The following is a 27,675-nucleotide window of genomic DNA, read 5'->3' as shown; positions in this document are numbered from 1 at the left end:
AGACAGAAGGCCCTCAAGGAGATGGATTGCCATTGTGGCTGCAACATTCGGCTCAAGCACAGGAACAATTGCGAGGATGGTGCTTGACTGGGCAGTGTTTTGTTCTGTTGCGTATAAGGTCACTCTGCGTGTCACAACTGACTCAATGGCACCTAACAACAACAGCAACATTCTACATCGGCTTCCTTTAAAATAGATGGCAGGAATAGCCTACCCCCCAAACCCCACTGGCACTGAATTGATTTTGACTCATAGCACCCTCTATAGGGCTTCCTAACTGTAAATCCTTATGGGACCAGACAGTCTCCTCCATCTCCCATGATGTGGCTGGTAGGTCTGACTCCATTGCCTAACCCACCATACCACCAGAACTCCGCTGAAAGAGTGAATCCTTATCAATGAGGATTATAACATGCTGGCAATGATCGTGTACAGTTTTTCAAATTGTGGTTAGGGTCAAAGTTTACAGAGCAAAGTAATTTTCCATTGCGCAATCCCCACCCCACCCCACCCCCATTTTGTTTTGTAACATTAGTTGTAATGTATTCTGTTGTACCGCAGTCTTCCTACTTCCTCCCTGGGTTCCCTGTATCCATTTGTCCTTCTGCCCTGCCCCCTTGCAGACTTTTAGGCTTTGTTTGGGGGCAAATGCTGTCCTTTTGGTCTCCTGGTTAAATATCCTGAGGACTTCGCCCCTCCCGAGTGTTACTGCTCACTTCATAGCCTGTCTGTTTCAGCAGTTCCAAACCCTCGGGTGCTCCACTGGAGGAAGGTGGGCTTTCTACTGCCGCACAGAGTTACCATTTCAGAAACTCCAGGGAAGTTGTTTGGAAGAAGTGTGGTTCCCAGGAGCGGTCCCAGTTCCATGTTTGAAGGGGACTAAGGGCCACAGCCTCTGGCAGACCAGTAAATCTGGGCTTTTATGATCCTGAATTTTGTTTTGTGTTTTTCTTTCATTCTGCCCAGGACCTTCTGTGCTCCATTTCAGCGTGGTAATCAAGCACCATCTAATTCTTAAGGTCTCTGGGTAGTGAAAGCCATGATTGATATGGTCTGTAACTTCTATTAATGCTTTCCTTGAGTCTTGGATTTTGTTCCCTCTCCTTCATTCTAAGGGGGAGACACCAACAAGTTGCATTTTAATAGCTGCTGACCAGTTTTTGTGACCCTCCTTGGGACTCACTCACCACAGTAGACTGTGGGACATGTTTGTGGTGAACTATAGTTTCCAGTTGGCTTAGATGTCGCCTGAGACTGTGTTCCTAAGCCACCAAACCCAGATAGATATTCATTCCATCAAGGTGTTTGCTTATTGCTGAGAAGTTTGCATAACTTTTCACTTGTATGCCCTACCATGTACATGGACATAAGCATACAAATTTGTATGTGCTATAAATACCATGGTAAGTTTACAAAGTATTGCTACAAAAACACAGAAACATTATTAAGCAGAAGTATCAAAACATAAAGCTGTTGTTTCTCAACATACCTTCCATGTAGGTCTCTAGACTTCCGAGGGAGGTGTTTCTCTCTCACCAACCTTTCCCCGAAGCATTCTGGGCTCTTAGATTGACACCACATCCAAATGGCCGCGTTGGCATCTGTGGTAGTTAGATAATCTCCTTTCACCTTGCAAAGGGGTGGCGTCTCGCTTGTCAATCAGGCCACAGCCAGTGAGGCCTCCGTGTGGGGATGGCCTTCTCCTGAGGGTTCTGGGAACTACTGCCTTCCTCCCTAGAGGCAGGAGACCACTCTCTGCTTGCCTTCCTGCTGACAAGCCACAGGAAGACCCTTGATGGAACCAGAGCCCTGGAGCTGGAGGAGCCACATGGAGAGATGCTTCCACCGCCACTGGATCCCCCAAACTCTCTACCCACTGGCCTGTGATCTTCCTGCACTCAGTGTCATTGCATGTGTTGCATGAGTCTGAAGAGGAGCTTACAGACTGTATTGGACATAGGGGCTAATTTCGGACTTAGGGACTTGATCGGTACTGGGCTGGGGTGTTTTGTTAATATATAATTGCTCTTTTATATAAAGCTCCTCCCCCCGAATTCATTTTATTATCTGTTAATCATTTACCATTCCATACATCAATAGTATCAAGCAAGTACATATGTTGCCATCATCATTTTCTAAACATTTACTTTCTATTTGAGCTCTTGCTATCAGCTCCTCCTTTTTCCCTCCCTATTTTCCTCCTCCCCTCCTCATGACCCCTAGATAAATGATAAATTATCATTATTTTCATATTTTACACCGATCGCTTTCTCCCTTCACCCCATTTCAGTTGTTCATCCCCCTTGGGGCAGGTGTGTGTGTGTGTTATGCATCAATCATTGCTATAGGCTCCCCCTTCCTCCTCTCCTCCCCCCACCTTTGCCCTACCCTCCTATTCCTGAGGGGGTTATCTAACCTGGATTCTGTGTGTCGTGAGCTCTTATCTGAACCATGTACATGCTCCGGTCTATCCAGGACTGAAAGGCAGGACTGGGGTCATGATAGTGGGCGGGTGAGAAGCCTCAAAGAACCAGAGGAATATTGTGTGTTTCATCGGTGCTATATTGCACCCTGGTTGACTCATCCCTTCCTTGGGAACCTTCTGTGAGGGTATGTCTACAACTCTTTTTAAAAGCCGTCTAACTTTGGACGTGTATGATATGTGAATATTATATAAACAAAACTACTAAAAAAAAGAAACCAAATTTGAGCAATGGCTACTATGCATGGGTGAGGGAGGAAGATTTTTTTGGAAGGGGCATTGGTTTTATACAATGGTGGTGGAATACTGTGGAAAAGGATATCGATAACGATCGTCTAACACCTAGAGAATATTGTACAATTCAAGGTCACTGAATTGTACATGTGGAGATTGTTCAATTGGAGAATGTTTTGTTGTATATGTTTTGCCACAATTAGAAAATCATTACATGACTAACAATGAGTATAGGAAGAAGAAATCATTCTAATATGGATTGTGATAATGATTGTACTGCTCTTCTTGATATGATTGAACTATTGAATTTTATGGTATATGGATGAAGTACCAATATAATGACTTTTATAAAAGAGCACCTTTTGTAGGTTTTTCAATTACTTAACACATATTAAAGTCTTACCGTGCACTATGGACTTATATCATTTTTCTCAGAATAAAAACATGAATCAGACATAGAATTGTATCATAACAAAAACTTATTGCCATCTGAATTCTTTCTCTGTTCTTATTGTAGCACATATCACTTGCCAGGTTGTTCTATAGGTGTTTGTATTCCTATAGTATTTAGACTGGAAACTGGCTTTTAAAAAATAAAAGGATAGAGAATAAATATACAGTTTCTCTATCATATTCAGTGTCTTTTTTTTCTTTCAATTACAGTCCTTTAAAAACCATCATTTCTTGAAGGCAGTACCAAAAACAGGCTTCTGGCCATAATTGCTGACCATTGATTAGTATCAAATGCTTCTAGTAAGATTTAGGTCTGATTTGTGTTTATAAGTCTAGTAACATTTAGCAGAATACTTTGTGCGTAATAAACCCTTGAACCTGTGTAAAATGATTTAGAATAACTACCAATGACTTTTTAAAATGAAAACAAACAAATAGCATCTAAGGGGATTTTTTTAAATACTTAGATTTACTAATTCATCATTTAGCTAAATAGTGTTGCTTAACAAACAAATTTCTCTCTGTGTAGTCCATTCCAATTCAGAGTAAATCTCTAGGACAGAGTTGAAATGCCCCATAGGGTTTGCCAAACCGTAATGTTTATGAAGCAGACTGCCACATCTCTCTACAGTGAAGCACCTGGTGGATTCTACTGCTGACCTTTTGGTTAGCAGCCAAGAAAGTAACCAATGTACACCAGTCCTCCTTATAGTTATTGACTTGTTTGTTTTACACACGCATCATACGAACATTTCATTAATCCACCTTTATTAGAATTTGAACGCAATATCACTAGATTTGGGTTCAAGCATTTTATTAGAATTTGAACGCAATAGAACTTGATTTGACTTCAAGCATTTGGTTGTTCTTGCACCACTACAGTTGATTATATGGAGCTACAATGACTCTTAAAGCACCTACTTTGTCCTGTTCTCATTGAAAACATACACAGTACGAAGACTCTTTGCTTTAATTTCAACCTCATATCGGACTGTGTACTTCAGGGACACTCAATTTGAGTTTCAGGGTGGGGGTGGCATTCATATAGTTTTACCTCTTATATGGCTCACTGTTGCTGAGTTCTGTTTATTTCGCATTTTAAAGTAATGTTTTTGCATAGAACAAAACCTATCAATGGGTCCAATTTAAGTGAGCTTGATCTCATGCCGCTCTACCTCAGACAAAACTCATATTTGGCCTTCTGAAGAGACAATGAGATTATCTTTCCCACACTCTTCCAGTCTGCCCCCACCCCCAAGTTAAATGCAGTGGGGGGCTGCATGTTGTCCTGTTTGAGAACGTAGAATGTCCATTAATATTTCTCTGCCTCCATTGAATACTGGATGCTTGCTTAAATTAAGGTTCTACTAAAAATGCATCTTTCAAAGAAAAATACTGTCTTTCCAGGAACCAGTGTCATCATTCACAAGAGGAAGTCATTTCTTTCCAGGAAACAATGTTATTTATGAAAAAACAATAAGAAAAGTGGAGAAGCTAAATACAGATCAGGTAAGTAATAGTTCTTTTAAAATTATTACTTTTAAAATATATAATTTAATTCTGATGTTTTAATAGAACTCAAAGGACACTCAGCTTTGAAGTGCCAGGATTGCCGACTGCCAGGCACTACCATCATGTAATGTTGTTTCCCCATTTTAATGAAAGAAAAACTGAAAGAACAATCTGTGATGTCACATCAACCTAACGATAGAATCTGAATTTAAGGAAAATATCCTCAATCATTTTCTTGTTTTAAACTACAATTTTATCCTAATTATTTTTATATCAACTGCATTTTAAATAAACAAGTATGCAATATAGTTCTGATTCACTCAACTTATTGTCATTGTATATCTTCTGACTCACAACAACCCTACAGAGCAGGTAGAACTAACTGCTCCTGTGGGTTTCCCAGACTGTAATTCTTTATAGGTGTAGAAAGCCACATCTTTCTGCTGGAGCGGCTAGTGTTTTGAACTGGCAACCTTGGAATTAGCAGCCCGATGCATAACTACGACACCACCAGGGCGCCTGTAATATAGCTCAGATGTGCAAATTCCTCAGTACCATAAAAGAACTAGACAACTAAAACTTACAGTTACATTTTTAAAGGCCATTAAACTTAATTAAGAAACCAAATAGTACACAATATTACTTGGAGAGATGGTAGTTCTATGGTACCCAGAGCCCCAAATCCTTAATGGAGTTACTTTTGTAAGCAGTAGAGCTTTTACATTGATCTGCTTGGTGGATACAAGCATGTGTGTCCTAGAAGAAGTCTGAAAGGAGACTTCTCGCTCAGATGTATTTTTATCTACAGCAGTAAATTAATATTAAAATTTTTTACTAAATGTTTTTATCATTTACAAATGAAACTAGATTATATATACTGAATTTTAAATTTTACTGGCATTCGGATACTTCTTATTTTCATCAGCCTATGAGTAATTGTTACCAGAGTCACGGGAACTGGCACATTATCATTAATTATTATTTTCAAAATATTTTACAGTGCATTATATGAAAATCCACACAACAAAATAGATTCTCTTTTAATCAGTGCTATGCAAATTATTCCTACTTGGGTCACAGTTTTCCCAATATAACAACATTAAAATCATTTCTGTTCTCTTTGTTTTTTTTCCCATTGATCCAGCTGCCCCTTCTTGTCTTCTCATCCTTTCTTTGGGGCAATTGTTGACCATATAGATCATATTGTTGCACATTATTCATAGGGGTTATAAACCAATTAATTATTTGCCTGAAAGGTACCCTTCAGAAATCACTTCAGTTCCAAATTCAAGGGATATCTCAAGTGACAATCTCACAGGTTCCTTCAGTCTTGCTCAGCCCAGCACTCTGTCCATTTTTAGGAATTTGTATTTTGCCTTACATTTCTCTCCCATTCAATCTAGGACCATTTATTGTGTCCCTAGTCAAAATAAGTAGAGATAAATATTTGTATTTTCGATGGCCACTTGCAAGATTTCAATACCCTAGAAACTGTTCACCAAACTAGATGTAGAACACTCTCTTTATGAACTGTTATGCAATTGATTAAATTGTCCCATGAGACTATAGTACCAAGCCTTTTAACTCAGTAGACTAATCCTGTTTGTTGTTTGGATATTTCTAAGAATTCTCTGTAACTGTGCCCACCAGGTGTTTTTGTATGTATTTGGGTATACATGTAGCACATGCCAACATGCACATACATATGCCCAAAGATAAACTTTTATATGCAGGTGTATTACTCATATGTGCCTTTCTATTCACATATGAGGGGATTTCAAAAAGTTTGTGGGGAAATTCCGTTATCTCTTAATTACATTTTTCCATAACCTCTTTTAAGTCCCCTCATATATACCACAATTTGTTTATCCATCCATTTATTGGTGGACATTTAGTAAATTTCCATCTTTTCTGCTGTTGTGACTAATGTTACAATTAACATAGCTGTGCATATATTTTTGTGTCGCTATTTTATATCTCTTGACATATACTTAGGAATGGCCATTATGACTTGGTGCTCAATAAACATGTATAGAGATGAAGTAAGTTTTCAGAATCATAAGCATCCAAATATGTAAAATTCTGGTCAGCTTGCAAAGGTGAGCATAACCGGAAAGACTGCAGACACATACTGAGTGAAATGTCTTCCAGATAAGCAGGTGAGTATTTGGGGGCATTGTGATACCAAGTGGAAAACCTTATATGGCTTTGCTTTTTGACAGTGTATTTTTAAAAACTTTTTTGTTTTGAATTAAATGAAGGTCTGCAGAGCAGATTATACTTTGCTTTAAACCATTCACACACATCCTGATTCAATTCATTCATTGCAGTATCCTCTATGTGTTATCACTTATCTCACTTTTTGATACTTTAAAGATGTCTTTTGCAGAAGATTTATCTATTGAGCCAAGTTGTGGAAAGTTTAGAGATTTGGAAACATCACCCTCAGAACTGTATAGATAATTATACGGCTATGTTGAGAAACCGTAACATCACACTTTTCTTGTGTGATTTTGTATCAAAACTTTATTTTATAAATAGTAATCGTTTTATTGGTGTACATCACATACCATACAAGTTAAGTATTTAAACATATTAAAAAGAATTATTCAATCATAGTTACAATTAATTTTAGAACATTTTCTTTATTCTTCTATTCATTATTATTAGTTCCCCATTTCCCCCCAACCTTCTCTATCAGAACCCTAAGAAACTATTAAGTTACTTTCTCCATATATTTACCTAGACTGGATTTTATATTCTAAAAACCATACAAAAAATAACAAAATAAAACAGAAAACCCTTAACTGAAAGAAGGCAAGAAGTAATAAAAAGTATAAAAAATTAAAATGGGTCAAAAGAGGGAACAAATGATAAGGTGTTAAAATTTTAACCTAACTACATCTGTATTAGTGCACTCACATTCTAATAAACTCTTGTCTGATAGCAAAGTTATTCACATCCCTGTTCGATGGTCATGGGGAATTCACTGGAGGCTGAATCCATGTGGAGACTGTGCAAATGGATTTGGGAGTTTCACTGTCATCCATTGCTTTCTGCAGACTGGGTGCTCAGAATTTAAGCTCTAATATAATTCCCCTCTTTTGTCTTGGATTTTATTATTTATGATTCTTGGATCACACAGGCTTGTGTACTTCTTCCATGACGACTTGGCTGACACCTCACTTAGGTGACTGTTTGTTAGACACTATTCTTTCTGATAGCTGAGTGTAACCTATCCTGTATGTCTACTAAAGCAACTACTTTTTGCAAAGTGTGTTTATTTTTTGCCAAAATATTCGAGTGTTAAAGATAATTTTACCCATTGAAAAATACAAATAATATACAAAATACAAAAGAGTGTACATTAAAAAATAACTCCTTATCGTGATCCTCTTGTCACTCAATTACTCTTCCAGTGGAAATGACTCTTAAAGTTTTGTCTCTTCATATGAAAATAGTGCATGTCTGTTAATATATGTGTATGCATTTCCATGTATACCGTCATTCTTACACACTTTGCTTTTTTATTTAATATAGTCTAAACATTGCCCATTTAAAATTTAACTGTAAAGTGTTTGAATAAATAGAGAATTGATTCTATTATTTCAACGTGAATTGTATGTGTATTAATGTAGCATTAACATTCAAAAGACTTTCTTCTTTCCTTGGACTACAGACGCTCAGATTCCTTTCTTGAAGTAGGATATTAATGAAATTTATCCTGCGATTTCCAAATCAGAAGTGACCAGATACCTTTTTATTTTCATTCTGTACTTCCCACTTATCACAAGAGAAGCATGAAAAATAACCAAGTAGATAAGCTAAATTTTAAGCAAGTCTCAGAACATTTTGAGCATAGTACAAATTCAGCCTACTGTCTTGAAAGAGGTCTGGGCTATAAATAGTTCCAATACCAATTTTGCCATTAATTTGCTAGGTCTTTATAAGTATATCATCATATTTCTCTAGACTTAAGAAGTTGTTCTTTTTTCCCTACCTACAAAATCAAGGAGGACGAGGGTTGCGTGGAGCTACACATAATGATAATGTCAAGAGAATGAATGATGATATATATTATGATGTTAAGGATGACGACAATAATAATAATAAATTCTTATTACCCACATCCTCCGTACTAGGCACTTCACAGACATTAGTTAATTTACTCAGTGCATCAACCCAGTGAGACATGTACTCTCTCCAGGTTTACAAATGAGGATTCTGAATCTCATGAAGGTTATATATATATATATATATAGTTGCACAAGGTCACAAAGTAAGCAGTAGACTCAGGCTTAAAATCCATATTTCCTGGACCTGTATCTTTAGTCAGTCATTATTTTTTTCCTAATTTTTGTTCCATTTTCACAAGCTTAAGAATTCCATCATCAACTGTGGTTCAAATATGTTATTGATAATGAAAACCCATACATTATATTACTTTCTAAATTTATATATATCTACAGCCTCATTACTCTAATATAACTGCATAATTAGCTCTTGAAGAGCTTGTTGAATTATCAAAGAAATAATTAATTCATATTCATGATAGTTTTAGGATTAAATATAACTAGAATAATAATTAATCAGAAAACGAAATCCCCTGACCAATCTGGGTAACTATTTGTATGGTCTCATCACCTGAACAAATAAAGAGATAGCTCAAGATAATTTCTCCCAACGGGAAATTTGAAAAATAATATGTCACTGATAAAAACAACGAGTCCTAGGACTTTAATTCTCTTGTGAAAGAATTCATTAAAATACAAATTATTTTCTTTTCTTTTCCTAGTATCCTCAGGTTCAATGCCATCATCATCACCTTGTCCAACAACCTCAGATCATACACTCTCCACACTGTCAACAATCCTATTCAACTCAGCAATTTCAAACCATCACAGAAAGTGATTCATTCTCTACAAATATTGGAAATGAATTGGGCCATGGTGGATCAAGCCAGATACATGAACAGGTAAGAACAGTCAACTAATTCCTTACCAAACAGAAATAACACTCTTGAAACCATTTCAAATCACTGTATCAGTGCTCACATTAAAATTTCCTCAATATTTTGAGGCATTTGTGCTGAACTATAATATTTTTAAAACAAAAGTTTCCATCTCCGCTCAGAAGACAAAAACAAGAGTACCTAACTTCTAATTCATTCTTAATTCTATGACGAGGCCAAAAGTCGTGCAGCATTCAATGTGTTCCTGAAATATTGCAGTTAAATGAGCGCTAAACTGCAAATCCTATTTCCCGAGGTTATTTTCATGGTCACACTACACAATTTAACAATGTCTTCCTTGAAATATGCAATATCATTTTCAGTCAAAGACTACATGGCTTTATCATGGTAAAAAAAATTCTCAGTGACGAATTTATTTTTGAAGAATTTGAAATCCTATAAACAGGTGTTATATATGTGTAAAGAAAATAGAGAATTTTTCTCATATAGCTTTGTTATACTAAGCTAATGATATCTGGAACAATGAACAGTCAGATATTATTGTTTTTTTTCTGAACTTTTTCTCAAAAAGGAATAACTTACTCAGCTGAACTTCCCCCTAGGCAACTCAAACGAATTTAAAAAAAAGAATCCTGCCACATAAGTACTTGATATTTTATATAAAATATGCCTGAGATTATTATTTTTAGATGATTACTTTCCACTTACTAAAACTTCATGCCAGGTTTTGTGAAAAATTTAAAAACTACATTTTCATATTTCCTATCCCGTAGAAGTGTTATTGTAGAATAGGAGAGAAATGATGAGGGCATAAGACATAATGCTTTGGAAACAGAAGAGAGCACAAATTTATTTTAGCTGGTAGATGAGGGAAGATTCTATTAAATGAAATAAAAATTGGCCTGGGCTTGGATGAATGGGCATAACTTTCATATATGATTTTGTGTTATGACATAGAGATATCATAGGAAGAGAAATCACATGAGCAAAATCAGAGATTTGGGAAAGTACATATTGAGTTTCAAGGAAGCCATGTGATGGCGAGTATTAGGTATAAGGCTAACATTACTTATTAGAACCAAATCATGGGGGCTTTGAATATTAAGGTAAAACATTTGGGCTTTATTTGATAGATAATGGCAAGTAAGTGAATGGTTTTGAGTAAGAGATGCTATTGCAGCTACACTTTAGGAGTTCAGTCACAGTAGCCTTGTGTAAGTTCAATTGGCATATTGATTAATTTTCCTCTTAAAAAGACCGGATGAGATATTGATGCCCTTATTTTTTGGATAAGGAAACCAAGGTTCACAGATGTTACACTAGTTAAAAGGCTTGCACAGCTTAGCATGTGCTAGAGCCAGGATCCACACACAGGCAGTTTGACTCCAGAGCCCATTGAGAAATCCCCCCTCACACAGTCCTAGAATGTGGGTCAGTTGTGTGGAGAGACCTTGAACAAGAGTGTAAATGTATATTGAGTACTGGATTAAGCCTACAACTCAGAAGGTATTGTTGATATAATAGAACATTTACTGGTTTTAATCAAGAAGACTTGGATTCAAAGTCTAACACTCCCCCTTTCCAACTATGTACTTTTAAAAAGTATTAGACCTTTCAATCTCTCAGCAACATCTCCATCTATAAAATTGGGATAATCGTGTCTACCACACACAGTTACATAGATAGTAACTGAAAACGTGTGCTAAAATGCTTCATAAAATATAAAGTCTACAATAGAAAACCTTGTCATGGAAAAATATTTTCAGAGAGAAGACCATCAGGAGCTATGTTAGTAGCTTAAGTATAAAACCTAAATTAGAATAATAGCAATAGAGTGAGTGAAAGACAATTGTCAGAGATGAGAACAATATCACAATATTAAGAATCTTGTCCAGTGCCAATAGTAATACGATAATATATTTTCAATAACTTTTTATGTATTCAATTAGAATAGATATTGTCAACTTAAAATATGAGCAGATGTGCATAAAAATGTTTGACTTCCATTTTATTACTCATTCTTCAGTTGGTGATTCCAATTTTGCCTTGTCAAAGGCTGGAGAATTTTTAAAATAAATTGAAACACTCTTTTTCAATATTTTATGTTGATGAAAGTTGACATGCTAAAAACTATCCTGCTGCTAAAAAACATGTAAGATATGACGAAATACTAATAATTTAGAAATTATCAAGGGTTTACGAGAGAGGGGGTACGGGGAGGGAGAGGAAAAATGCAGAGCTGATGATACCAAGGGCTTAAGTAGAAAGCAAATATTTTGAGAATGATGATGGCAACAAATGTACAAATGTGCTTGACACAATGCATGCACGTATAGATTGTGATAAGCGTTGTACGAGCCCCCAATAAAAGGATTTTTTTTAAAGAATCGGAAGCGCAGTGTCAGTAATTCCACTTATATGGACTGTGTGGAATTGGATTCTCCATTCATGGTCAAAGCGTGGAAAGGGTTGTGTGGCACTCATAGGGATGTGGGAATACCCATTGCCATCAAGTTGATGATTCCAAATCACAAGGTCCCTATAGGACAGAGTAGACTTTCCCCACTGGGTTTCCAGGAATTTAATCTTTGTAGAAGCAAGCTACCGTCTTTCTTCTGTGGAGCAGCTGAAGGGTTTGGACTACCAACCTACGCAGTGGCATCCAAGCACTTAACCACTGGGCCACAAAGCCTCCTTCCATGAACAAAGCAGGTAGAAAAATAGACTCTTCGGATTTTAAAGATCCCCAGTAGTTGTGACACCTGAGTGGCAAAGTCTCTTTAAAAGGAAATAGTGCTAACATAAATTAGGTTCCTTTAAAACTAAAACTTGCTCTATTTTCAGACTTTGCTTTTACAGTTGGATTGCAATTTGGAGGTGGCATGGTAAAGTACAAAGGATACGGGATTTAAAAATCTGGTTTTGATGACCATTGACAAATAAATGTACTGAACATCCATGTCTTCATCTATAAAATGGTGGGGGGTGGTTAATGTACAGTCTATCCTATAAAAAAAGTAAATGAGATAAAACACACTAAATATCGAGCATACTGTCAGGCGCATAGTAGCTGCTTAAATGAGTAGTTTCTTGTCCGTCTTCCCTCTTAACTTTGCAACTCCCAAGTATTTCCAAGTAACAAATAAGTAATTGTTTCCTATTGATAAACTATTTTTAGATGAAACAAGATTACTTTTCAAGCGTTTCTCCAAAAGCAAACAACATTCGAATAGTTTTCAAAATAAAGTGTTTAAAGGTTTGGCTTCAAAATATCTTTTTAAAATAAAAACAAAGCGTGCATATTTTCCATGGTCCACCCTAACAGCATCATCATTTTGGCTTCTAATCCAGAATATTGTCAGTGACACTTATTCCCCTGGGAAAATTATGAAAAAAGATCTGTGTTCATTTCCCAACCATTACCAAGAAAGAGATAATTTTACACATGTGGCTGACAGGAAAAAGCTCAGATCAATTCATTTTCCAAGTGGTGTTTACAAGAAAATGATGACACCAGACTCAATTAATTACCGCCTTTTTCAATTTCTTGGCACGAGGCTGCTAAGAAACCTATGAAGTCATGGGAGATGTAAAAGGAAAGAGCTTGCCCACATGGATAATGCTGGCACCAGTGGAAAATATCCTTACTTGTGATTCAACATCTTCTTTCTCTCCTTTGAAAATTCAGTCTTTAGTGATTTCAAGACAGCATAGATCATACTATCCGGTGCCTTTTTTCCCCCCGGTATCTGGGATGCTATTTGGAATATTTATTTAACAGAATTCATTCACTGATGATACAATTTGAATTTAGTTTGTTCAATACATTCAGAAGGGCCTCCTCTCCCCTTACCCATTAACATGTGGCTGAAGAGTTTATCCATATTTATTTTCTTTTGTGGAATTCTGCTGCCCCTTCCAAAAATTTTAATTCATATCTTCATGGAGCTCATCATTTCCCAAGACTGCTTCCCCCCTCAAAACCATATGATTGATAGCTAATACAGAAATCATATCATTCAATAGTGCAATCACATCAAACAGTATTATACAAATGCTACCACAATCGGTTTCAAAACACTTCATTCCTTCTTAGAAATCCTTGTTATCAGGTCCCCTTTACTATACACCCCAGGAACCCACATTAGATCATCAGTCCTGGGCTTCGAACACTGAAAGCAGAAAAATATATAACAGAGATTCAAGCAGTGAATGACAAAATACATCAGAGATAAACCCAATATGAAAAAAGAACTCAAAAAGTTTAAAACCAGACCAAGACCAACATGTATCAGGGGGGATTATGTGACAAGGTTTTAACCATTCAAGTCAAGTTTATCATTTTGGATCTCTTATAGTCATCTCTCAATACTCTCTGTTTGGTAACCTGTTTATTCCCATCTCTCCATTGTGGAGAGAGGGATATTACCAGAGGCTCTTTTCTTTTTTAAAAAGTCATTTTATTGGGGGCTCTTACAGTTCTTATCAAAATCCATACATATATTAGTTTTGTCAGATGCATCTGTACATATGTTGTCATCATCTTTTTCAAAATGTTTTCTTTCTACTTCAGCCCCTGATATCAGCTCATTTCCCTCCTCCCTCTCTCCCCCACCTTCCCTTCCCTCCTTCATGCCCCCTTGATAATGATTCCCTTTTTTTTTTTTTACACTTCTTACAGTGAAGGCTGTTACATTCCACCCACTTTTCTGTTTGTCACCCTGGTATGGGGCCATAGGTCAATTATGGTGATTGCTTCCCTCTTACTCTCCCCACCCCAACCCTTCCCCTCCTGGCATTGCTGCTTATGTTCTGTCTGGATCTCACAAATGTATCTTGGGCTTCCGCCGCCATCCACAGTCTCCTGCAAAACAGAATCTCCTAATTTAGGCTCTGATACTATCCTTCCTTCGGCTTTGTTTTATGTGATTTACAATCCTTAGGTAACAGATGCAGGTGTGCTTCTTACAGCACTGCTATTATCTGTCTCCTGTAGCCTCTTAATGTCTTCTGCAATGATGTCCTTAAGAACACTTGTTCTGTGGCAAGCCAATTACTTGGTTATATAAAGTTAAGTTTGCTTTTTAAAAATTAACTTTGCATTTTTAAAATTAACTTTTCTTTTTCTATCAAAATAATGCATGTACATAACTTTAAAGGTCAGATGGTATTAAAATGCATACAGCAAATAATTCAATATATTAATCCTTTTCACCAAGCAGACCTCATCTGTAGCAGCATTATTTTTCAGTAACATTTGTCTCCCTCCCCTATTTTCATGTGAAAATCTAAAATTGACATATTGCTCTATCCATGATTGACATTTGAAATCACTCTCATTCATCGGGCATATAAATGGATAAGGAACGCAGCTATATATCTCAACTTTATCAATTGAATGTTATCATAGAGAGAACACAGCCATCCATTAAAGCTACCATTATTCTGACCTAAAGCAGTTATGTCTTCTTAGGAGACCTTGTGTCTTGGCTTGTGCAAGGCAAGAAGTACATGGCTCCGAGCCAATTCTCAAAGAAATGAAAAATCACACCCACAAACAGCACTAATAAGACTGAAAGACTCTGCTGTAGTAATGGAAAATATTACCAGGTAGCATACACAAGTTATGGTTGGAAATATCCACGCAATTCTTTACCCCTAATCTTGTTGCAGACTTAACAAAAGATTATAATCTGGCCTCCTTTTAATAATATGGTCTCGCTAATTTTTGGAACACAACTATATGCTCATTTTTACTGAGTTATTTAAATATAAATTTTAGAAAGTTCTAAACTGAGAAGGTATAGATTCATACAAAAGTAAAATTGTTTCCTTCTACATTTTAATGTTTCTTTTATGAAAAGAAGCCAATGTTCAATTTTAACCTTCTTACCTCATTTACTGTTGATTAAAACAGATTGTATGAACTGCATTTTGTATAATTTCAGGTTAATAAAATCAAGTTCCTTACTTTTTGAAGTCCGAATCCAATAAGCCTCCAGAGAAAAGTGCAAAATAGGATGGTGTAATTCCAAAGTAGTCCATGAGAACAAATAGCATGTCATTTGAGGAAGCAATATTGATCAGTGCTTATGAGGCAGCATTGCCTCATTTATTGTTCATGCAAAGTACAAAAGTCCTACATAAATATTGATTATTATTATAGATCCTAAAAATAAGATTACGTATTTTTATTTCAGACCCTTCATTTTAGCTAGGAACACAAACACAGAGTTGATGTACTTTCTTTTCTGCTCTCTGGGATTCCTCATCTATAGAACAGAGGCCTCAACTCACAAGAACAACCACCAGAGCAGAGTTTTCCTTTATGGTTCAAAAGGTTCACGGGGACAAAAATTTATGTACTTAAAATTATATTTGTGCAAAAATTAATAGCTATTTTAAAATATTTAATTCTATTGTTTTTATGAATATTTACACAGGAAACTAGGTTCCCATTTAACAAGTGCTACACAAATTGTTCAGTAGCACTGATGACATGTTTCACATTGTGTCAACTTTCTCATTAATTTGATTCTGGATGTTCTGTTTCTAGTCATGTTCCGGTCTGTTTTCCTGCCCCCAACTTTCCTTTAGAGCAGTGGTTCTCAACCTTCCTCATGCCGTGACTCCTTAATACAGTTCCTCATGTTGTGGTGACCCCCCAACCATAAAATTATTTTTGTTGCTACTTCATAATTATGATTTTGCTACTGTTCTGAATCGGTTGACCCCTGTGAAAGGGTCCTTTGACCCCCAAAGGGGTTCCAACCCACAAGTTGAGAACTGCTGCTTTTGAATAATTATTGTTCCTTTGGATTCATATAGATGATTTTTTTTAATGTTCATTCTACCTACACATGATTTTTTTTCCTTTATGATCCTGACCTCAGGATAGTTTGAGTTCAATATTTCAAGAGTAACCCAGGTGATAATGTCAGGAGTTCTTTCTTTTTATCCCATCTTGTTTTCTGAACTTTTTAAAAATGTAAGTTTTGTTTCATATTTTTCTCCCATTCCTTTGGAATCCATCTATTGTGGTCACTTCTATTGTGGTCCTGATCAGAATACCAGTTTGTGCTATAGCCAGGCACCATCTAGTTATTTTGATCTCAGGGCAGGTGAGTTGTGGTTCATGAAGACTGTTAGTCCTGTAGACTAATTCCTTGTAAGAGTCTTTGGTTTGCTTTGTGCTCTTTGGCTCCAGACAAGTAACAACTAGTACTTTTATCTTATATGGCAATTCACAAACTTTTAAGATCCTAGACACAACTCACCAAAGGAAGATGTAGAACATAAATTTAATGCTCTATATTATGCCGATTTGTTCCAGAGATTATGGTCCTAAGTCTTCAAATCTTGAAAAGCAACCTTGCAAAGTGCTTGCTTGTATCTAAGAAGTTTTTATAACTATACTTGCATATGGTTTATTTTATATATATTAATTGACATGTAAGCATACACATATATAGCACAGGTGTCTGATATCGAGAGATACCTCCCCATCCCTCATATTCACTAATGAACATTCATCTCTATTTGTATATCTATTCTTTTATTCTTATGAAATTGAGAACAATATTTGTTTTTTTAAAATAAATATGTCAAAATTTTAAACTATGAAATTACTTTTAGCCCAATGTATCAAACTAAAAGAGAAATGAATATAATTTTCATAACACACTGAAGGGGTTATAATCAGCTCAGAGAGAAAAGGTAAAATAATAAACATGAAATTGGCTGTTTAGAAATTCTACCATAAGAGCTCAGTGACTTGATTATACTTGGTGAGAGAGAGGACTGCTGCTAGTAGGGTTTGTTGCAATTTTGGATGGGCACACGTGGAGTGCTGAGGCTAGCAATCTCTACTGCAGAAATGATTTAATGAGCAGTAAAGTGACAGATGTGTCACTAAGATTTCCCTTTTATCCAGCTAGGCTTGATTTTAAAATAATATTGAAGTCACTCACATGCAATGACTATATGAATGATTGACAAAGGGAAAACATTGGAACAAAACATAAAACAGGCTTTTCAGTATTTATGGTGATTCTGGATAGACACTTGCTTAATACTGGTCTTCATTTGTTTAGTGGAGTCTGTCACTGAGAAGATGATGGCCAGGATTAAAAAAAAAGTCTAGTTAGAAGTTAATGTCAGTTCATCGAAGTTGCTGCAACTTGAACTTAGAAAATGCTTGCTAGGGACCATCACAACACCCTTGAGGAACTGTTACCTATACTATATTTGGCTTTTTTGCCTATTTTTTTAAGCAAAAGGGAAGAAATTTATTGGAGCCTATATGGGAAACCCTAGAGGGGCCCAGCATAACCTACTGTGCAGGCATGCCCAGCAAAGAGTCACACCATTCACTGTACCCCCATGTCCCACAGGGCCTCCACTTGAGCCGAGTCCCAAAGCCCCAGGACTGGCTGGGCTGGGAATTTGCCTATCTTTTATTGGTTGTTTTAAGCAAGAAACCTATGTGAAATTTCTATTCAGAATCAGCTGGCATTTGGGATCAGTTCTAATCAGTCATTTTTTAACTTAGTTAGTACAGGCTGAGCTACTATAGATGTTCAATCAGTATTGCGCTAGATTCTGTAATGTACACATAAGGTATAAGTCATTCTTTACTCTTAAATTTGATTTTTTTGGTGGTGGTGAGAGGATACTGAGAGCACAAGACTTACATGTGTAAAATAATAAGACAATTCAAGATAATACCGCACAAAGGTAAATAAAACCCAGTTTGGGGGACAGCGAAACTTCAATTTTCATGGAGATATTTAGATTTTAAGATGTGTTTCAAAGAATGAGTACAATTTGAATAGACAGCAAGTACAGAAGGTATTATAAGCAATACAACACGAGTCAAGACTAACATGAATGTGCCAAGAAAATGAGGTCTACCTGACTAGAATAGAGAATATGCTGAGAAGTGAAAAAAGTTACTCTGTATATTTAAACATTTAAAGTGTGTGTGTGTGTGTGTGTGTGTGTGTGTGTCTAGGTGGCACTGACGCTCAAGCACTAACTGAAAGATGGCTATTTGAATCCATCCCAAGGCAACATGGAAGCAAACCTGATGACCTGCTTCCTAAAGGGCACAGCCCTGGAAACATCCTACAGAACGCAGCTCTACCTTGAAACGCATGTTGGAAATGCTTGAATGGCAACTGGCAGACACACACTCATACATACATACACATATGTACTCACATGGACACCCCTTGTTATGTTATACGCATTTAATAATTAATACTATTTAAGCGTATTGTGTGAGGATATTGCAAGTTTACTCTTGGCTTCAAATTGGATGGCTTATTGTATTTAGTATGAGAGATTATTTCCTTACAAATGCAATTCCAATGGGTACATGGACAAGATAACTGAATGAAGATCAACAGCAAATGAAACTCTACTGCAATAGTTTACTTATTTTTATTAATGCCTTTCTATATCCCAGATATGATTATGAAAGTTCCTCTTTGCTTACTTTGCAGATATCCCATTTGCCTCAACATGCAGGATATTTCAGGGTCTGCATTCAAAGGACAGGTTGAAAGGAAGTGTTAATAGTCAATTTTGAAGTCTATTTATCATACACATATTAGGAATAAATGAATTTATAGTACCTTGACCACGGATGCAATGCCAAAGGTAGTGTGGAATAAAAACTAAGTTATTATCCTCCAGGAAGTGTGTCCTGGGGATGAGAGGCAAGATGGCCAAAAATATTGAAAAGTACCAAACTATATGAAGTCAATAGAATGTATTTTGTCTTGGACTCTATTCGTAATTATTTGTGTTTTGAAAATCAAATGTCTCAGAGATCTATGAATTTTCTTTACTTAGCTTTGAGCTACTCATTCTTATCTCAGAAAGACAAGATAGACATTCCAAATTATAAATGGAATTCAGGGCAAAAATACACAAAGCACATTGGATTAAGTAGGTTTATTTACTTTAAATTTGAGATATAATAGTAGAGAAAACCAACTTTTACTGAGAATCTCTAAATGTAGATGAAAGTAGTTTTCTCTAAGAGTATAATTTAAATAATTCACATTTTTCTTTTACTAAAGGAGACAGATGACTAAGCCATTTATAATAATGGCTAATGTAAATACCTTTACTTGTTTTACTGTTGTGTTAACATCTATGTTAAATTAAGCACATGTGTTAATTTAAGCACATGTGTTTGATTATTAATTAAACATCTATCTTTCTTAAATATTTTTAAGGAAGATGTTAAAATTTGGTATTCATTAGACCACAGAAATGAAATGGGAAATGTTATTATAACATTGTTTCCTTTTAGCTCTTTCCATATTGAAAAATGTATCTACAACTACAAAGAAAATTTAGTGGCTTAATTTATGAGTTACTTCTATTAATATTTTATATGTTTTCCTTTCACTTCCAAACATCTGTAAACTGAGAAAAATATAATATTGTCTATAATTACGATTCATTTCTTTAGATTACAATTCAGGATGCTGGCCCTGAAAAATTGGACCCCAAATATTTTGGAGAACTGCTTGCTGATCTAAGTCGTAAAAATTCAGACCTATATCACTGCTTATTAGAACATTTGCAGAGAATTGGAGGAAGGTACAGTATACATATCAATTGACTTATCTTGTAAATGTTATTGAACAATACCGGTAGCTTTAATGGGGATAGGGGGAAATTATATGAGGAGAGCCAAGCAAATATGTAATTTTAAGACTTTATTATTGCATAATCCCATTAGGGTAGCTCAGGCACTATTAGTATTCTTTAATGAAAAAAAATTTATTAAAATCATCCCAAAAAAGAACAGATTAGCTTTTTAATCTTAATTTAAAATTCTGTATGGCTTTCATTGTATCTTGATAGCAAAAGAAATTTTTTCCCCAAGACCAATTTATAGTGAGTCAATACAGATATCATATCATATCATTCATTCATTCAATCAATCACATCAAGCAATATTATACAATTGCTACCACAATTAGTTTCAAAACATTCTCTTCCTTTTGTAGCTCCTTGACATCAGCTCTACTTTACCCTCACCCCAACTCTACCCCCTAGGAACCCTTGTTATACTTGCTGTCTTTTTAGAAGGTCATCTAGCCTGGGTTTCATATACTGAAAAACAGAAAACCATACAACAAAATTCTAAAGGGTTACTCCCAAAGACAAAATGCATCTGAGTATAACCCCAATATGAAACAAAAACCAGAACAAACCACAGAAAATGTTGAAACACAAATCAGGCCCAAGCTTTACCCATTAATGTCGGGTTTATCACTTTGATCTTCTATAGTGATCTCTCCATGTGTTTGGTAACCAGTATCTTCCCATCCCTCTATCATGGAGAGAGGGAAATCATTGCAGGCATTTTTCCTATGCAGATCTCACAAATGTACTATATCTTGGGCTCCCACGGTCATCCATAGCCTTCTGAAAACCAGATTCTCACAATTTAGGCTCTGGTACTATTCCCTCCTTCCTTCAGCTTCGGATTATATGATTTACAATCATTCGGTGACTGATGATGGTGTGCATCTTCCATGTGGACTTAGTTGCTATCCACTTAGATGGTTGCTTGTTTGGAAACAAGCCTTTAAGACCCAGATGCTAGTCTCTACTTTCCTCACCACACTTTGCTCGAGCACCCGTGTCTTCATTGTTTCCTTCCTGAGGGCGAGTATCGAGCAGGCCCATGCTGTAAGAACTAATTGTTCTTATAGTGGAGTTAGGATTTAATGTGAGCCCCAAACCCATTCCTGGATCTATGCTTTTTTTAATCTGCCTTCGGCTCCCTTTAGAGACCTCCTTGTTAACTTATGGTAGAGAATCTTATCACTCAGCTCCCTGGGGCCTTAAGAGCTTCTGCTAATATTGCCATTGATTAACTGTTGGTACTAATTAAAACCACACCAAACGCTGTGGAGAGAGGGATATTGTTCCAATATAGGCTAAACCCATATTGCAATACCTGAATTATTCAGTTGTACAGAATCAATCCTTTTGTGGCTGGACACTATTTAAACAAACAAATGGAGTTGATTATCCACAGAGAAAATTATAATAATATCCACAGAGAATTTCAGTCACTGGTTTGCTGGGATAATATATATCTTAATACAGCATATAGGACATTCATGTAGCAAGTCACTGATTGTCCACCTAACGACAGTTCAATAATTTTGGTAGAGCTGTCTTCTGCTCCTTAAAAAACATGAATTTTCAGTCTTAACTCTTCAGGCTACAAGCGTGTTTGAGGTAGAGTCCAGTTCACCCAGAGGCATTTCCACACTAGACCTCTCTGGTGAATTTCATAGGGAAGGAGCTCAAAAATGCACGACATATTATGACTTCTTCTGAAATATTACTCTAACAGTATGATACAGTTCTACTGCCCACCAGTCACACAACTGTCTACCATCCACTCCTGTGATCAAAATATAGAGACACCATAGATTAATATCCACTGGTTAGTGCTTTTTGTATATTATTTAATTTACGTACCAACCTAAACAACTAGAAACTTCCTTTTTCCAGTCTTCAATCCATATGGAGTGCACGTTTCTAAGTTAAGGTCATACAGCTAATAAATGCTTGAGATGAGTTCAAATTTTTGTAAGAACTCATTCACCTATAAACCATCACTCAACTTTCCTGCCAAGCTTTTCTGATATTCTCAGTCTGATCGAGGTGTGCACTTATTCTGTGCAGTAGTGGTGTCCAGAAATACCTCTGTCAAAGCGTACCATTGTAAAATCAAGCAGTGGTTAGAGACACAGTGCTTACATACCCTGATCCTGGGACCAGAATTCATTTATTGGATTTAGGTCTCTGTTTTTATTACATATCAGAGTTCTGGGGTTAGCTGCCAGTTGAGTGGATTCTGATTCACAATGACCCCATGTGGCAGAGTAGAACCGCCCCTCAGAGGGTTTTCTAGGCTGTAATCTTCAACGGAGCAGACTGCAAGGCCTTTGTACTGAAGAACTGCTAATGAGTTTGAACTGAAGACTTTTGGGTTAGTAAATTGTTAGCCTCTCCATGCCTCAGTTTCTTCATCTGTAAAACAATGGTGATAGTAATAGTATTTATCTTGTGTGAGTAGTAAATGAGTTAAAAAACATATACTTATAAGCAGCCCGAGTCTCATATAGGAACTTGTTGAAAATAAACCTATAGACTCATAAATAGTGGTGCCCACTAATCCATATTTGACCCAACCTTGCAGGGAATTCTATTGCACACTCAATTTTGAGGCCACGGACCAAAACGTCTCCAAAGTGACAAATGCGGGGACGAGAATCCACACTTAGAGAAAAGTGTTTGCCTTAGGCAAAACACTTAACCTTGGTTTAAGAATTGAAGTTAAATTGGAATGAATTATCATTTTTTTGAATTTTCAAATTGGAAAAGGTCTCAGGATTATATTGCTCTACATTGTTCCAATTTTGTCTTGAAACAATTGTTTCTATGAAGTACAGGACAGGGTACTACTCTTCATGGTTTGTACTGCCCAACAGTTCAGAGGACATTGCCTTGGGAAGTTTTGATAAAATATACACAGTGACCTAAATCTGTAATATACTCTAGAAAGTCTGGCATTTGATTCCTAGAGCAACTAAAAATACCAAAAATACAATGAAAAATTAAAGTGTCATATTAGTAAACATTCCAGAGTAAAGAGGGTATCAGAAGATTTTACTGGATGCTTTTTCAGTTTCTTTCTTTACATCCTTCTTTCTTGCCCTCCTTCTTTCTGATGTTTTCCTATTGCCTTTTTCCCTCCTCCTTCATGTCTTCCATTTCCCCCCTTTATTCTTCATCCTTTCTCTCCTAGCAGGTGAAATGGCATATAATGAACACTACTGACAGGTTTCTTTTTAGGCTCCAATTAATTCTAGCCAGCCCTTGTACTGAATGGAGATGTGATTGGCAATAACTATTCAACATACCTCTTTCGCTCTCTTGGTTTCCATTCCCTGCCCCTCTTTTCTCTCCACTTCCCCCACACCCCTTCTCTTTCCAAACTAGAATTCAGCAATGAGTGAGCTTCATGGTCAAAACGAGGAAGGTTATCTCATGAAACAAACCTGGTTACTTTTATAAAATTTGATTTTAAGTGTTCTTGTTTGCTCTTTGCTTTGTCTTGCTGTTCACTTTCTTTGATTTTCTTTTTCAAAATGTTCATAGAAATGAATAAGTGACTAGGGGTATGCAGACTAGGTTGGTATTGAGAAAAAGAAGGAATTGTTTATTTTATAAAATACTTTCATTTTGGTTAAGAGTAGTTAACAGTGATGCAAGGTTACTGAAACTGCTTTGCAATTCTTCTGCTAGGGTGTCCTCATAATCTCCTTTTTGGGCAACACAGGAAATAACGTATATATATATGTATGTGTGTGTGTATCTATATATATACATATATATATGTATATGTATATATATAGATACATACACACACAGACACTTGCACAGATGCAATTGTGCTTCAGGACACAGGGCCTTTCCTTCTTTGTCTCCACAGCAGCATGCATATTTTTATAAGATCATTTAAGTTGTTTTGCATGGTGAGTGACCCATTGATCTTTGTAAACAATAAGGTATTCGTGGAGGATCACTTAGAAGGTAAAAGTAAGAGCTCCTCTACTCTAAAAGAATTTATATCTCTGAAAGAAGTTTCTTGACTGATGGATGGAAACCGTACATCTAAGACATTCGATAACTGTTCATTTCAAGTATTCTGTCTTATTGTCAGATTATGCACTGACTTCAAATTTGAAAAGTATGTTCACCATGCACATTTCAGGCCTAATTCGTTCACTAAGTACAGAGGGGGTGAATAAGCAGGCAAATATATAAGTCTATCTGTGGCATGCTGACAAAAGTTGAACCATGTCCTTCTGAGCCTGTGCCATTCCCCCAAAGGAGCAGGTGCTAGACTGGTATAGCCACTAAAACTCTCCTCAAGTCTGGTTCCCTGAAGGAGCTTCTGAACCCCATGAGCAAGCTCTCCCACACTGAAGTACGATGCTGGAAATTTAATTCTTGAAGTAGTATTTTGGTTATTTAGTCTAAGGCTTTGTCCCTCTATAAAAATACAAACATTCTTCAAATCTAATATACTACAGTCTAGATTGAATACTGCTCGGTCTTGCCTTGTATGTTTTGATTTTGGTAAAGAGGACATGAAGAACTTGCCACAGTGGAGAGGCCCTGGAATCAGCATTGACACGGAGCAATACAAGCAGGAGCAAAGGGCAGTGAAAGAACAATTATTATCGCCATGAATGCCTGAGACTTGACCGAGCACCACGATTTCTACTTCCGGTCACAAGTGCACTAGTGCTAATGGATGAGACTAACACAGTTTGATATTCCCTTCGTTTGTTCTCATTTAAAATGAGTCATTTAATTTCATGAAATTTTTTTCAAGTATTATTTTATTCAAAATAATTTTTGTGTAGTTGTAAATAGACTATAGTAGTACTATAATATTAAAAATACATTTAAACTAAGTGACCATAAGATTTATATGTAATAAATTAATATATCTTCTTAAGGATATTAATTTTTTTCTTTCATTCTTACAGCAAACAAGACTTGGAGTCTACAGATGAGGTAAGTGCAAAAATAACTGAAAATCAAATACAGGTAATAATAAAAATAGATTTTATGTCTGTATATTTTTAGTTTTGTACTTTTATTAGAGTGAAACAGGTTGGTGAAAGAAATAATGGCCATTTTTAGCTTTGATGTATCTTGGTAATGCCTGTAAGAGCAAAGATTATTCACCAAATGTTGTTATTTTATAATTTAATTTGGTCGTTGCTTCACAGAACAGTATTGATTATGACTCACGGCTATTCCATATAGCAGAACCTAAGGTTTTCTAGGGCTGCTTTTTATAAATAGACTATCAGGACCTTTTAAACTGAGCCACTTCTCAGTGAACTGGAACCTTCAAGCTTTCAATTAGCAGCTCGGGACCTTAACTTCTGTACCACCCACGGGTTCCAATGTTGACAGAGCGCTATATAAATTCTGAACAAACTCTGTAATGCCTCTTATTTTATTTGCCAATGTATTCATTTAAAAGGATAAGAAAACCCTCTAAAATGGTCTAGCTACCACCTAGTAAAAACTTCCAACTGTTGAAGATACGTCTGACCTAAACTGTTTAATAGAAGTATATAGACCAATCTTTTGCTTTGTCTTCAAAACACTTTTAAATATATTTAGTAGAAATCGAATGCCCGCTTTCCCTAAAATACCTGGAATGGAGTACTATATCCACAGTATATTATAGTGTAAAATTTTCAAATGATAAGTTTAAGATTGAAATTGAGTGAAACTATTTTGGAAAAAATAGTTTTTAATGCCCCTAAAACTGTCCCATTTCACAAAAATCTGTGGACTCTTGATCCTACAAATAAAATATGAATGTGTATGTGTTTAATAATAAGTCTTTTTGTTGTTTTTTACAGTCAGAAGACATTGAATCATTGATTCCTAAAGGACTTTCTGAATTTACAAAGCAGCAAATTCGCTACATTCTGCAGGTGAGGAAGTTCAATAGTAGGGGTGTGTCTGGGTTACATGCTTCTCCAAAATCAAATATGGGAATTTTGAGGCATAAGGAGAACTCGGTGAACGTATTGCTATACTGTTCATCTGGTTGCTGGGTTCTTAAGCCAATTTCCCTTCTTTTCACCTTCCAGAGTCTTCGGATGTTTGTTTTCTATATAATGCCCAGAGTTTATTATTATTATACTCAATGGAAGGATTAGGGAAGATTATTTTGACTCCCTTTTTCCAGAAGGGAAAATCGTCTCTTTAAAAATAATTTTTCTTTGAAGAAATTAGTTTACTTTAAAAAAGGGCTTCCTCCCTGCTCTTTAAAATGTAAGGTTGTCCTGCACTTGGAACTTAAGATTGTATTGGTATTGTAGTCTCACCTCAGGCAAAAGTGTCACACTTGTCAGCACACTTAGGATGATGCATTTTATTGTTTGAAAATTACTTGTCTCATCTCTCAGAAACTTTCAAATATTGAATAAAATTACATTTGAAAATCTGTACATCGAATTCTGTCTTATGAGAAAAAATGATGTTTCATCATGGAAATAAAAATAAACATTTCTTCTCATCACTTACAATCTCTTCAAAAGTATTGTTTGCATTATTTAATCATATTATTGACAAGACGCCCTTAATCCAATATATTACTTTACCAAAAAATAAAATTGCTAATAAGTTTGCCAATAGCATCAGGAAACTAAGAGTACTGTCATTTTTATTGCCTACTTTCAAATGTTAGTAAAGGTAAACCATCAGCTGGTTTCTTCCCGCAGATGAGGGGAATGTCGGATAAATCTCTCCGACTAGTTCTGTCTACATTCAGCAACATACGGGAGGAACTTGGACATCTTCAAAATGACCTGACAGTAAGATTTACTTTTTTATTTAGACCGCCTTTTTATTGCTTAGCTTCCTAACACAGAAATCAAAATATGTGATCTGATTAAAAATAAAACAAAATACAACACTTATCCTAAGCCGAACACAACTATATTATTTTATATTAAATAATTATTTAGGGAAAAGGAGTAAAAAGAAAGCACCTGCACAATGTATAAACAAAAACATTGTGGATGTGCACTTATTATTTGAAGTTATCATTAAGGTTATTTAATATTAAAAGTGAGAAAATAATTTGCAAAAGTAGTATAATGGGATCTACTGAAAGTGAATTTCACCCTTTTCTAAAATAATGTGCACTGAACATTTCTTCAAACAATGTAACGTGAAATCTCTGCACAAACTTAGCTTTTTCTATTCTCTATTTTAATTGATTTCTTTATAACATCATCTAGGTACATTCAAAATTCTTTCCATATAATGAATAACTCCTTCAGTACTTTGTAGTAATTTTTTTTTTTTGCTTCTAGATTCTAATTTGAAATGCACCAACTGTTGGTATTAAAAAGGGGTCCTTTTAGGTTGG

At 35.9% G+C, this 27,675-nt stretch overlaps 1 protein-coding gene across 1 annotated transcript in view; it reads left to right on the top strand.

The window, feature by feature from the left end:
- POF1B (POF1B actin binding protein) overlaps positions 1-27,675 on the top strand; it is a 136,747-nt gene that overhangs the window by 56,199 nt on the left and 52,873 nt on the right. The window contains exons 4-10 of the mRNA XM_075538392.1: positions 4,577-4,678; positions 8,704-8,709; positions 9,477-9,656; positions 20,140-20,270; positions 25,262-25,289; positions 26,156-26,230; positions 27,023-27,115. Coding sequence (XP_075394507.1) covers positions 4,577-4,678; positions 8,704-8,709; positions 9,477-9,656; positions 20,140-20,270; positions 25,262-25,289; positions 26,156-26,230; positions 27,023-27,115 — 615 coding nt within the window. The remainder of the gene's footprint in view (positions 1-4,576; positions 4,679-8,703; positions 8,710-9,476; positions 9,657-20,139; positions 20,271-25,261; positions 25,290-26,155; positions 26,231-27,022; positions 27,116-27,675) is intronic.

The sequence above is a fragment of the Tenrec ecaudatus genome, chromosome X (genome assembly GCF_050624435.1).
Source record: "Tenrec ecaudatus isolate mTenEca1 chromosome X, mTenEca1.hap1, whole genome shotgun sequence".
NCBI classification, from domain to species: Eukaryota; Metazoa; Chordata; class Mammalia; order Afrosoricida; family Tenrecidae; genus Tenrec; species Tenrec ecaudatus.
This window is presented reverse-complemented; position numbering and strand designations above follow the sequence as displayed.